The sequence below is a fragment of the Gigantopelta aegis genome, chromosome 12 (genome assembly GCF_016097555.1).
Source record: "Gigantopelta aegis isolate Gae_Host chromosome 12, Gae_host_genome, whole genome shotgun sequence".
NCBI lineage: Eukaryota > Metazoa > Mollusca > Gastropoda > Neomphalida > Peltospiridae > Gigantopelta > Gigantopelta aegis.
The window spans coordinates 23257763-23272762 of NC_054710.1; the positions used below are offsets into that span (position 1 = coordinate 23257763).

Below are 15000 nucleotides of genomic sequence, written 5' to 3' on the forward strand. Positions count from 1 at the left end.
AATGACCGCCTCCCGATCGTTGTCTTCCCGTTATCATTTGTATGACAAACTTATATGTACTCTTGAATTAATTTTACAGGTTTCTACTGCAGGCACGTCAGTCGTAGTTGTGTGTACGTACGTATAGCTATATAAAGATATATGGATAGCTACCACCACCTACATTACAAACAACCATCACCATTACTGCTGCTGTTACATTGTTACTCAACACTACTACTACCATGGGCGTACATAGGATTTTGAAAAGGGGGGTTCCAAAATAGAGGATTTTGAAAAGGGGGGTTCCAAAATAGATTGCAGAGATATTGGGCATATATTTCTATGTTGAGTAAATATAATAATGTCAGATATCAATGTCAGATATATTAAATTATAAAAAAAGCGATTTCAGGGGGGGTTCGGTCGAACCCATCGAACCCCCCCCCCCCCCCCCCCCTATGTACGTTCCATGACTACTGTTGCTGCTATCGCTGCTGCTGTTGTTATTACTACTGATATTAGTACTTCTACTAGTACTAGTCAGGATCGTAGCTACCGGGGAGGACGGGGGCAAATAAATCCGGTAAAAATAATATCAACTTACTGGTTACTGATATTGACATTTTAAGTATGTAACCTCCCTGAATGTGCTGCAGAATATTATTTCAGATTTCGAAATTTCCAGGGGGTATGCCCTGGACCCCCTAGTGTCTTGCTCCTTCCATGCTCGTACGTTCCAATAATTTATCTGCCCCACCCCCCAACCCCCCAAAAAAACCCCAAACAACAACAACAACAAAACTGCAAACAAATCCTAGCTACGGCCCTGTTAGTACTAGCCGTGACAAGTGTGGTGGGTACAATCGTCTTTTCACTGATTGTCGCAACAGTCGTTCTCTACCGACTGAAGAAGAAAGATCGTTGGATTATTTTTATGTCACTGTATGCAAGGACATGTTTTTAAAAAGGCACCTATAGTATTCAGGGAGGGGTGCTATGTTTAAAAATAAAACTGACAGTGTTTTAGTACTACTACTAAGATTACTACTGCTACTATTTCTACAACTGCAATTCTGTTAAATGATCGTTAGCTATTTGCCTAGTCACTACTCATTTAATCCTCACCTGCACAACCGACGTGTCCCGAGCATCTGTTTCCATGGTAACCTTTTGTCTCGACACAATTTCTGTGACGACACAAACACTTAAGATTTGATTTTCCAGCCAGCTGACACATACTCCATTCCGACCACTTGACAGAATCATCATCTATATGTTGACGAGGGGGACACAATTAAAATAAAATAATTGATCAATGAAATGCTAGGATCAGACTGTCAACTGTCACGACGAAGTTGGCCAAACGTACGGTTGCGTTGTCATTTCCAGAACTCCCGACTTAACAAGTAATCGGTTTTACGACGAGAATCGACAATAATCGAGTTGTAACAGCGCGCAGACAAGCAAATGGGCAGTCGTAGAAGTCGTGAGAGCAGAACGTTGGCTTAATGTTTCGTGACAGTTGGTATTACGTGCCTAGGGTTATACGTAGTTGTATTCCAAAGATCGATTATAATCGAAAATTGATCGGTTGGGAATCGGACCTGATGATCGAATATATCAATTTATAATCCATTGGTGTTAAAAAATTTAACTGTAAATGTTTCTGCACTTTAAGCGATTGGAGTGCTATTAATATGCTCGGGTTTGTGTTTCTTTTCTTATGTACCCAGAGCCGGTTTATTCTAGTAGCACATGTAGCACGTGCTATGGTACCCGCGTTTCAGGGGGCCCCGCGGTGATGTGTACATTTATTTTCCCCAGGTCATTTTCCCTTCTACCCAAGTGGGTTACAAAATATATATCCTGGGAAGGGGCCCCGCTGTTATTTGTGATACAAGCCCTGCGGATCCTTAAACCGGATCTGTACCTAAAGAAAACAGATAAAGAATAGGTATTAAGATAAAATGGATGATTTGTGGGATCTATGACGGTTAACAAGACAATAGGTGAATGGTTCTACAATTCAAATCCTTCTTGGTTTCACATAATTCTAACCCATTTTATAACCAGAAGTTGATCTGTTAGTATAAATTGATTATAACCGATGATCAACACGTATTATTGTTTTAATTCATCAAGAAATTACATTAAAATAAATAAATAAATAACATAAAGTACATACAAATCTTTAAAATCTGGGTTCAAGGCTTTACAAGAATTTGGTCCTCAAACATTAGTGTGCTATACTTGTGGTCGAAATGTAGAGTAATAGGACCGCCACGAGCCCAAAATATTGGACTTGAGTACTTGAGGGTCAAACGCGACCCGGCCCTGAGTTCCAGCCACTTACACTAGATGATGATGAGACTAAGGAATAAAGTAAAATAGAATTACACATCTTAATTCCAACGCTGAACATGGATGCCAAATCATGTCATTGTATTTCATTCCATATATTCGACTTCTGTTTTCCCGCTATGTCACATAGCCCTATAATGTAACCGGTGGCAAGCTACGTGCTGGTTGGTGCCAGTGACCGGCGTCATGTTTACTGTACGTACCGACATACTGGAGTTCACTACAGCTACATGCTGGTTGGTGCCAGTGACCGGCGTCATGTTTACTGTACGTACCGACATACTGGAGTTCACTACAGCTACATACTGGTTGGTGCCAGTGACTGGCGTAATGTTTACTGTAGGCCCTACGTACCGACATACTGGAGTTCACTACAGCTACGTGCTGGTTGGTGCCAGTGATCGGCGTCATGGTTACTGTACGTACCGACATACTGGAGTTCACTACAGCTATGCCAGTGATCGGCGTCATGGTTACTGTACGTACCGACATACTGGAGTTCACTACAGCTACGTGCTGGTTGGTACCAGTGATCGGCGTCATGGTTACTGTACGTACCGACATACTGGAGTTCACTACAGCTACATGCTGGTTGGTGCCAGTGACCGGCGTCATGTTTACTGTACGTACCGACATACTGGAGTTCACTACAGCTACATACTGGTTGGTGCCAGTGACTGGCGTAATGTTTACTGTAGGCCCTACGTACCGACATACTGGAGTTCACTACAGCTACGTGCTGGTTGGTGCCAGTGATCGGCGTCATGGTTACTGTACGTACCGACATACTGGAGTTCACTACAGCTATGCCAGTGATCGGCGTCATGGTTACTGTACGTACCGACATACTGGAGTTCACTACAGCTACGTGCTGGTTGGTGCCAGTGATCGGCGTCATGGTTACTGTACGTACCGACATACTGGAGTTCACTACAGCTACGTGCTGGTTGGTGTCAGTGATAGGCGTCATGTTTACCGTACCGACATACTGGAGTTCACTACAGCTACATGCTGGTTGGTGTCAGTGATCGGCGTCATGTTTACTGTACGTACCGACATACTGGAGTTCACTACAGCTACGTACTGGTTGGTGCCAGTGATCGGCGTCATGTTTACTGTACGTACCGACATACTGGAGTTCACTACAGCTGTGTACTGGTTGGTGCCGGTGATCGGCGTCATGGTTACTGTACGTACCGACATACTGGAGTTCACTACAGCTACGTACTGGTTGGTGTCAGTGATAGGCGTCATGTTTACTGTACGTACCGACATACTGGAGTTCACTACAGCTACGTACTGTTTGGTGTCAGTGATAGGCGTCATGGTTACTGTACGTACCCGACATACTGGAGTTCACTACAGCTACGTACTGGTTGGTGTCAGTGATAGGCGTCATGTTTACTGTACGTACCGACATACTGGAGTTCACTACAGCTACTTGCTGGTTGGTGCCAGTGAATGGCGTCATGTTTACTGTACGCACCGACATACTGGAGCTCACTACAGCTACATACTGTTTGGTGTCAGTGATAGGCGTCATGTTTACCGTACCGACATACTGGAGTTCACTACAGCTACGTACTGGTTGGTGTCAGTGATGGCGTCATGTTTACTGTACGTACCGAGGAGTTCACTACAGCTACTTGCTGGTTGGTGTCAGTGATAGGCGTCATGTTTACTGTACGTACCGACATACTGGAGTTCACTACAGCTACTTGCTGGTTGGTGCCAGTGAATGGCGTCATGTTTACTGTACGCACCGACATACTGGAGCTCACTACAGCTACATACTGTTTGGTGTCAGTGATAGGCGTCATGTTTACCGTACCGACATACTGGAGTTCACTACAGCTACGTACTGGTTGGTGTCAGTGATAGGCGTCATGTTTACTGTACGTACCGACATACTGGAGTATGCTGCAGCTACGTACTGGTTGATGCCAATGATCGGCGTCAGTCTGCCCTCTTGGCGCTTGCGAGCATTTGCCAGTCTTCGTATTCCAGCCGCAGTAAGGATCATTAGACTCAATACACGCACTAAATGATAAAAGTTAAAAAGTTAAAGTTTTTGGGGTTTTTTTTAACGACACTACAAGGTTTGCTTTTGTGTTGTTTTTGCCAATGAATAAAAAATATTGCCGTTGGCTGAAGGGATTTAATATATATATATATATATATATATATATATATATATATATATATATATATATATATATATATATATATTAAATCCCTTCAGCCAACGGCAATATTTTATATATATATATATATATATATATATATATATATATATATATATATATATATATATGTATATGTATATGTATATATATATATATATAAAATTATTATTATTTAATTTTTTGGGTAAAAGTTAGTGGTTTATAATGGCCATAGATGAACTTTTTGCCAACATTAAAAACATGTCAATTTTGCCGTACGTAACAAATTATTAAAGTTTGTTTTATCGTCCTAATCTTTGTAGTAGCCCAAACTAGAATGTACCTTTCAACAAGTTCGTACGTACGAAAGAATATAAACTACAAAGTAAAATGAAAAGATTTTTGCTACAGCACATTAATTGAACATGTACTTGTAGTTAAAAAAAGGCTTAGCTAGATGGACATCTCGTACAATGTCTGCAAACTCAATACAGTCCCTTTAAAATTAATAATAATAAACAAATAACTGTAGATGATTAAATGGATAAATAATTTACCCAAAGTTTCGACATTATCCTTTTTGATTATAAGCCGTCGATACGGAAGTCAGAACGTTTGAGATATGCTTACCTTTTATTGGCGAAGCGCTCACATCTGGCTACTGGGATTTTAAAGATCTTGCTCAAGGTGGACAGAAAAATGGCTCCCTGAAATAAAGACATCTACTATTGTACTCAGTTTATAAATGTATGTAGTATTTACACGTTAAAGATGCATTGTCAGTTTCAAAGTTACAATTTTTTTTCAAGGACACCATTAAAGCATATTGATTTACTAACAATTAGATACTGGATGTTCAGGATTTGGTAATTATGCCATAGTCATTGAAAAGACCCGCTATGTGTTTTTTTTTCTATTTGTTTATTGTTGATTGTTTGCTTATTGTTTGTTTGTTTGTTGGGGGATTTTTTGTTTGTTTGTTTGCTTTTTTTTTTTGCTTTTTTTTGCTTTTTTTTTTGTGGTTTATGGGTGGGAGGACTGGGGGATATATATATAAATATGTTTTGTATTTTTGTAAAAAAAAAAGTCCATTAACAGCAAGGGATGTTTTATAAATTATGAACTTTCGCACAGACATGGCAGCAAGTATCACAACCGCTGTTATAGCAGTCGTGGAGTATTGGTTGTGATGGGATCTCTGTTAATTATTTTTTATTATTATTATTTTTTAAATGTTTATTTGTGGTAAATATCTATAATCTGATCGATGTCATTCGATGCCATGTATATTCTTTGACTATTATTAACTTATTTGTCCAAAGAAAATCAAATATGTAACGTGCTGCCTCTCGACGTAAACAGTGCTTTCCTCAAGAATCCTTGCCTTAAAATAAAATGCAGGCAATCCACATCACCTAATCATGAAAACAGAAGCGGTGGAAATCTTTCTATAAAGAATTGCATTATCCATTAAAGGTGTTTGTAGGAGATATTGCTGGCATTATAATTTGCGATATCTCCTGCGACATTGTCCTAGGCGATATCGCTTCTTATAATATTGATTGGTCAAATTTTAATCACTGCATTCTAAATAAAATGAAAAAAATAATAATGGATGTTAAAAAATTTAGTCACTTTTTAAAGATTTATGTTGTATGTGTGTCTTTAGTTTCCTTACGCACTTGATGTGTTTATATTTAATATCTTCCATATTATACTACCGAGGTAATTATTTATCATGCATATAGGTAGGGTTTATTTCGTTTATTTTAGATATGTATTGATTTTTCATGCATGAATGTGCTATAGCGCTCCCCGCCATTATCAGATATTGTAAATATGTATTTAATATATTTTGCTGTTTTCCGGACCCCCCCCCCCCCCCCCCCCCCCCTCAAATTTGAGAAGTGCCCCTTTTATTTTGGATTTTTAGATGTTTTACAAATTTATGTATTCTGTCAATGTAGAATACGTCTGCCAGCGTCCCTGTTGTAGCACTATTATATTATGGTCAATGTGAACCGTGTGTAATTTTTCAATAGTGCCTTTTCATAATGTTATGGTGCCCTTTTTGTCTTGGACCCCCCCCCCCCCCCCCCCATCAGAAAAGCTGGATCCGCCCCAGATAACTTAAAGCAATAAGGAACATGAAGTTGGTGAAACCCGAGTGAATGAATGTTGTAAACCCGAGCCTTTGGCATTCCTTCACGATGGTCAGATAATTCGTAACTCCTCGTAGCGAGTTGGTTATTCTCTTTATTACCCATTGTCAATTTTAACTGATTTTTAATGTAAAAATTATCTGCAGTCTACAGCCATTACGTCATATAATCTTACGCGCGTAACATGAAGTAATGTAAGTGACGTCATAGCCTATAAAGGCATTCTTTTTACAGCAAAATGTTTACAGTACAAAATAATATGACTGTAGTTGCATTAGAGCATAATTATTTTTATATTTTACTCAAGCCGCTGCTTATGAAAATATACCATTTCATGTTTACAAAACAAATGAGTAAACAGATTTTCTGTAAATCTTTGTAGATCGTATAACGCATATGTAATCTCACTCATGAATGAAAGTGAAGTTCCGGCCATGGCAAGCAACCAACCAAACGTCGTGATTGTTAAGCCAGCCGGCTGTAGAAACAATCTGCACGCTGTGCAGAGATCGAAAAATATTACCCCGTATAAATATACGGGGTAATATATTTTCGATCTCTGCACAGTGCCCATATGGGTAATAATGTACGATGCCTTCGTGGCATATATGCACGTTAAACCAGTTACCCTACCCCTAGTCTACGTTATCCCTGGATACTATATGAACAGCCTAATATTGCACGGTGAAAAAAAAACCCAACATGTTCGTCTCAACCTCACAAATCCCCCTGACTATGTCCCTGGCTAGAGATCTTAGCGCTACTATATCGTAAAACCATCGTAAGCTATGACGTAACTACAGCACACACCATAGTGACTTCTTAGCTTACACCCATTGGGCTATTTCTTGCTTCATTCAGTGCACCACGACTGGCATATCAAAGGCTGTGGTATATGCGGTCATGTCTGTTGGGAGGTACATAATTAAAGATTCTAAGACCAGGACCCATATTTTCGAAGCTCTCTTAGTGCTACGAAATAGTAAAACCATCGTAGGGTTTGACGTCACTACAGCACACGCCATAGTGACGTCATAGCTTACGATAATTTTACGATTTCGTAGGCTAAGATTGCTTCGAAAATATGGGCCCAGGGCTGTAGCTAGCGCATCGATCCCAGACTGACCGCGCATCAGCCGAGCGCCTTACCACTGGCCTACATCCTCACTGACGTTGTGTATCACTTTTTCGCCCGTTGGGTCAGTTGCCGTTCCAGCCAGTGCACCACGACTGATATATCAAAGGCCGTGGTATGTTTTATCCTGTCTGTGCGATGGTTCACTATAAAAAAAGATCTCTTGCTACTAATGGATAAATGTAGTGGGTTTCCTCTCTAAGACCGTATGTCAAAATTACCAAATGTTTGTTATCCAATAGTCGTTGATTAATAAATCTGTGCTCTAGTTGTGTTGTTAAACAAAAACAAACAAACACCTTTTCTCGAGAGAGCTTGAATGTGTCGACTCGTGTGGAATTTCCGTTCGCCTCGATCTTGATTTCCTCGATGAAACACGCCATGTGATTCGTCACCAGCATCTTCCGCAGTCTGCCCTTTTCCGTGACGAGGAACAACACGCTGTAGGCGCCATGTTTGCCCGCGACGTCATCAACCGCCAGGTGAGTCCATCTACATACATACTGAGTCAAATTATAAACTTCATAAATGTGTCATCTTGGCTAATTTAGCAAATATTACAAAAAACCGTGTTAAACAAGGTATTTTTTTTTATTGTATGACGTCCAAAGAAAGAATAGGAATAAATGTACAGTCAAAAATCTGTTCGATGCCCCTACAGCATTCGTCAAAACCAGTCAATCAAAGTGGTCATTCACAAGCAGGGTCGTCTGATGAAATCACAGGTTCAGTTGCGCGTATGCCCTCCATGTGTACACACAACTGCAAGGCAACGCCTCCTCATTGACTGTCTAATACGGCGCCGTTGTTCCGCTAATAAGGCACCAAGTTCCTGCAAAGTTTGTGGAGGGTTCCTGAGAGTGCGCATGCGTCTTCCCAGCACATCCCAGACGTGCTCGATGGGATTCAGGTCGGGCGACCTTGAAGGCCATCCATGACATTGATGCTCGCGTTCCTCAGGTGTCAAGATGAACGATGTCATGCTGAAAGATCAGGCCTGGACCATGAGCTGCCTAGACAGACTGCACATCAAACAAACGCTTTACCACTAGGCTACGTTCCGCCCGGTGTAAGAGGGAATCCAGTTGTGACAACCCATGAGCTATACCCATTTCAGTTAGCAGCAAGGGCTATTTTACTCGCAACATCCAACACAGAGAATACTACTGACCACGTTTTGGAACCAGTGGCGTAGCGTGGGTTGCCAGGGCCCGGGACAAGGCGCCTGGGGCAAAGCAAATATTGCGCCCCCTAACCAGCGGACCGATATACTCCCCCCGAGTTCCTTCCACCAGTCCAGAATTTTGCGCCCAGGGCAATCGCCCCGGCGGTACCGCCCATGCTACGCCACTGGTTGGAACGATTATATATAGCGTTATGGGTCAAACTGACAGGAATGGATCCTGGCAACCTAAAACGAAAGTGTAACAGTGTAGAAATTACAGACATGATCGTCCACCCTATCAATAAAACACCCCCCTTATTTTACTCCAACCTAGCGATGTTAATGCGGACTGAAATGTGGCTTTCCAGTCGGGGGGGGGGGGGGGGGGGGGGGGGGCGCTGTAACAACACGGTAAGCCATCAGCGAATCATGAGTCTATTGGAAACCGTAGGCCTATCAAGAAGTTCAGATTGTAATATTCGGCTATTTTCGGTATATCTCGCCGAATTTCGGTTTCTCTGGCACCATAAGTTAAGGCGAAGTACTCCGAATGACCACTCGTTAAAAATTATGGGAAGTGGAAAATAAAAATCGGTATTTGAAAAAAAGAGCGGAAATCCGTTTTTTAACGGAACACAATCAGGTCTGATAATTTAAGCAGTCGTGTCACACCTGAGATTCTCGGCGAACAGCAGAGGGTGAGTGTCCACTGGTTCTAAAGACGAATACATCAACTGGTTCATACCGGCCTGCTGTAACTCATCCATGCTGATACCTGTCCCTGCTTTCGAACACTGAGACACAAAACACATGTACTGATATAACGACAACCGCTACGACTATTACTACTATTACTACTATATTATTACTACTACTATTTTTACTACTATTACTACTTCTACTATTGTTACTACTATTACTACTTCTACTAATACTTCTACTATTGTTACTACAATTACTACTACTACTTCTACTATTGTTACTACTATTACTACTATATTATTACGACTACTACTTCGACTATTGTTACTACTACTACTACTACTTCTAGTATTTTACTACTATTACTACTAATTCTACTCTTGTTACTACTATTACTACTTATACTACTACTTCTACTATTGTTACTACTATTACTACTTCTACTATTGTTACTACTATTACTACTACTACTACTACTATTGTTACTACTATTACTACTACTACTTCTACTATTATTACTACTATTACTACTACTACTACTACTTCTACTATTGTTACTACTATTACTACTTCTACTATGGTCACTACTATTACTACTACTACTTCTACTATTGTTACAACTATTACTACTACTACTGCTACTTCTACTACTGTTACTACTATTACTACTACTACTAATACTTCTACTATCGTTACTACTATTACTACTACTACTTCTACTATTGTTACAACTATTACAACTATACTATTACTACTTCTACTATTGTTACTACTATTACTACTATACTACTACTACTTCTACTATTGTTACTACTATTACTACTTCTACTAGTGTTACTACTATACTACTACTACTACTACTTCTACTATTGTTACTACTACTACTACTGCTACTTCTACTATTGTTACTACTATTACTACTATACTATTACTAGTACTACTGCTACTTCTACTATTACTACTATACTATTACTAGTACTACTGCTACTTCTACTATTGTTAATACTATTACTACTACTTCTACTATTGTTACTACTATTTCTACTACTACTTCTATTATTGTTACTACAATTACTACTACTTCTACTATTGTTACTATTACTACTACTACCACTACTACTATTGCTACTACTATTACTACTACTACTTCTACTATTGTTACTACTACTACTACTACTTCTACTATTGTTACTATTACTACTACTACCACTACTACTATTGCTACTACTATTACTACTACTACTTCTACTATTGTTACTACTACTACTACTACTTCTACGATTGTTACTATTACTACTACTACCACTACTACTATTGCTACTACTATTACTACTACTACTTCTAGCCAATCTAGCTGAATGGATCCCCCGAGATGGTTCGACCCTGCAATGCAAGCAACTCGAACGAGCACTCAACCGACTGAGCTAAATCCTGACCCGAATATGCTTTAAAGACAGACAAACAGATCAGCCTGTAAACTGTGTCGACTTTACTAACTGTTTTCACGGGGTAAGTGTTTTCACGTTGTATCCAGGCGCCGGGACCCTGCCTGTGTCTAAATGGACCAGTGAACGCCTTCTGAAGTGATGACATGTTGTACACACAAACCGCAGAACCGGAAATGCTGTTCCTAAATGCAAACACACGTGTGACATACATGTGACATTCATATGGCATACATAAATAATTTTACATTGCCAGATTAACAATGTAGCAAATGCTACACACCTTCCCATTCCCGCTTTAAAGGGACATTCCCGAGTTTGTTAAATTGTAAGATGTTTCCGACTAATAAAATATTTCTACGATTAAACTTACATATTAAATACATTTTCTTGCTTAGAATATCATTGTCTGTATATTCAATGTGTTTCTGATCGTCTTAATATTTGTAAGAAGCCCAAACTAGATTTTGTCTTCTTTAGGAAATAAAATGAAATTTAACCTAGTACAAATATTAGAACGATCAGAAACACGTTTAATATACAACCACTAATATTTATGCAGAAAAATGTATTTGATATGTAATTACAGTCGTCAAAAAGTCTCTGTTAGTCGATAACATAGTAAAACTTGCAGCAAACTCGGGAATGTCCCTTTAAGGGTCCCCTCAAATTGGTTCATTATTTTTATATTACGGTTAAAAGTCGTAGCTCTTGGTAAAGAGTGATGCGCGGGTGGTCTAGGATCGATTCCCGTCAGTGGGCCCCTATGGGCTGTTTCTTGTTCCAGCCAGTGTACCACGACTGGTATATCAGTCCATAACATGTGGTACCCTGTCTGTGGGATGGTACGTATATTAGATCGCTTTCTACTGTTAAATGTTGCGGGTTTCCTCTCTAAGACTATATGTCATAATTATTAAATGTTTGACATCCACTAGTCGATGTCTAATAAATCAATGTGTGCTCTAGTGGTGTCATTAAAAAAGCACTTGTTTTCAGATTTCTGTTTACACAAGATGTAGAAAGGATTTTGACAACTCTACTGGAGCACGCTATAAAGTCTAGTCCTCCTACAGACGTAGTTGGAACCATATACCATGATAAAGAGCAGCATTTCTCTATGGACATCGAGTCTTAGCTGCATACCATTATGACTATTAAAACCTATACAATTTTGTTTTTATATTCTTGATAGTCTTTTAATAGTTCAAAAGTCTCTCATAACTCCACAGGAGTCGCTTGTGTACTTTCATTGCTGTATTATTGCATTGTTATTATTGTTGAACTCTAATTTTAAAATCTGTACACAAGGTGCGACGTAAATAAAGAATTCGTCTGCACAGCGATACGGTATTGAATATACTAACGGCAGGGTCGTAATCGTTATATATGCTACGGTGTGTACTACACACTTGAACATTATATATTATTTTGGTATATTACTGTTGCATAGGTTACAGAGGCGGAACTAGGAGGGCCCCCTAAATTTTGTGAGTTATAATTTTATTATATATCAATTTAAAAAAACCCACATGTACCTTTCCAAATCTCCCCCGAAGTTCCCTTGGCATTCTGCCTCTTGTCACTCCCCCCCCCCCCCCCCACACACACACCAAATGGATTTTCTGGATCCGCCACTGGGTTAACGAAGATTATCATCAATATTATTGGGTACCCCCCTCCACGCATACCTACAAGCAAACAAATAATAACAAAAAAATACAACAGACAAACGTCCTTTTGAGGGATGAGGTCAATCTTGTTGATGTAATTGTTTCGTGACTCACGGAGGGGTTGAAAAGATGGCGTATATCAACTGTTTTGTCTCGGAATAGTACGTGTCCTGTATCTCATCCAGGTAGAACGGGAAATCACCCGGTAAGGTGCAGATCATCCGGGCCTTCAAAAATGTTGTCCAGTTCTCTTCCAAAATCACCGATCCGCCCTTATCGTTCTGGGGAAAAAACAAAACAATAACAAATGTGTGCGTGAAATCATTATGACACGTGTCATACTGCTTATATTTTCCTGTTTATTTTGAACTATGTGGATAATAAAACTTGATATCAGTGTTTGCGATGTATGATCCAAACTACTATGTTAATATGTGACCGAATTGAGTATCATATGCAGCGTTATTTTATTCTTGCAAAAATATGCATGGATAAAAAAAACATTTTTTTTTTTTAAATCCGAACTTACCTACCCACATTTGAAATTACAGGTCGAAAATGGACATAAAAAATTATTTTCAAGGATGGCCTAATTTAGAAATTATGCTCTTAACACAGAGATAGAATATGCTATTGACATACAGCTATCATGTATGCTCCTAATATAAAAACACGGAATTATGTTACCAATATACAAATAAGAAATATGCTCCAAACATACAGATAGTAAATATAATACTCCAAACATACAGATAGTATATATAATCCAAACATACAACTATGATATAGGCTCCTAAAATACAAATATGTAATTATGATAACAATATTCAGATATGAAATATACTCCGAAATTACAGATATGAAATATGCTACTAACGTACAATTTAATATGAAATATGCTTGTAATATGCAAATATGAAATATGCTACTGGCGTACAAATATGAAATATGTGGCCTTTGATATGCCAGTCGTGACGCTGTTTGCAAGACATTCACAAAGATATCACTATGTTAAACAACAGAATGAAAACACACAACCTTACCTTACACATTCTGGCTACTCTTGAATATTTTATCTGTAATATAAATAAATAAATAACTAAATAAATAAATATTTAATACATAAAACAAAAATAAATAAATAAATAAATAAATAAATACAGACAGACAGAAATACATATGTAATTATGTAAAGTCAGTCCGAAATAAATAAATAAAGACTGAAATAAAGAAATACATAAACAAAGACAGACAGAAACAAATAAATACTTAAGTAAACACATAAATAGACATACAAAATAATTACAGAAATAAAGACAAAACTAAAATATAGACAAAAATAAATCAATAAAGGCAGACTGAAATAAATAAAAAATAAATCAATAACGACAGAAATAAATACGGAAATACAAAAATAAATATAGAATTGGATATATAAAGACAGCATAAATAAATAAATACAGGAATACTAATATAAAGAGACAAAACTAAAGACAGAAATAAAGATAGAAAATAAAGAACTAAAGAGACACGAGGGCAGGTATTTGAAAGTTGCGAATATCAAGAGCCACATGCTATTGCATAATGTCTGGCATACACCACCGATTTAACGCCGCCACTGCAGTAGTCATACTTCATCACTTATATTTTCAAAGGCGCAATTCTAGTTATTCCACCTACTTTTAAATAGGCTGCGAATTCAGCAGCTGTTTCACGAAAGAAGAAATAGACGAACTCTCCAATATCATAGGCCGACACGAAGTCTGCATCTGTAAAACATGAATTAAAAGAAAACAGCACAAATACCAAGATAAGAGCAGAGAAATTACCAGAAATAAAGTGTACTGATGACGTCATCAACTATCGATGAAACCAAAGTGTACAGAAACTGATGACACAATTAACGATTGATCAAGCCAGGGACAAAGTGCACGATAACTTATGACATCATTAACAATTGATCAAGTCAAAGGCAGTATCCCGACGATGTCGTTAACGATTAAGTCAGAGTAACTGATGACGTAATGAATGATCGATCAAGCCAAGGAGAAAGTGTAGCTAAATTCACAAATGTAATGTTTCAAGTATTGTCACCACAGTTGTCCAGTCCATCATCAAAAAAAAAAGAAAAAAAAAGTCCATCATTTCATCTAAAACGATAAAGAAATCCAAGAGATGAAAAGGTAGAATAAAACAGAATAGATATTTAA

General features: G+C 38.4%; 1 protein-coding gene across 1 annotated transcript in view; it reads right to left on the bottom strand.

The window, feature by feature from the left end:
* Positions 1-15000, bottom strand: part of LOC121386205 (semaphorin-5A-like) — a 26744-nt gene that overhangs the window by 4334 nt on the left and 7410 nt on the right. Inside the window, exons 6-14 of the mRNA XM_041517035.1 lie at positions 14471-14559; positions 13834-13866; positions 12905-13071; positions 11170-11302; positions 9643-9764; positions 8105-8297; positions 5139-5215; positions 4247-4383; positions 1108-1251 (exon numbers count right to left, since the gene is read on the bottom strand). Of these exons, the coding sequence (XP_041372969.1) occupies positions 1108-1251; positions 4247-4383; positions 5139-5215; positions 8105-8297; positions 9643-9764; positions 11170-11302; positions 12905-13071; positions 13834-13866; positions 14471-14559 (1095 nt within the window). The remainder of the gene's footprint in view (positions 1-1107; positions 1252-4246; positions 4384-5138; positions 5216-8104; positions 8298-9642; positions 9765-11169; positions 11303-12904; positions 13072-13833; positions 13867-14470; positions 14560-15000) is intronic.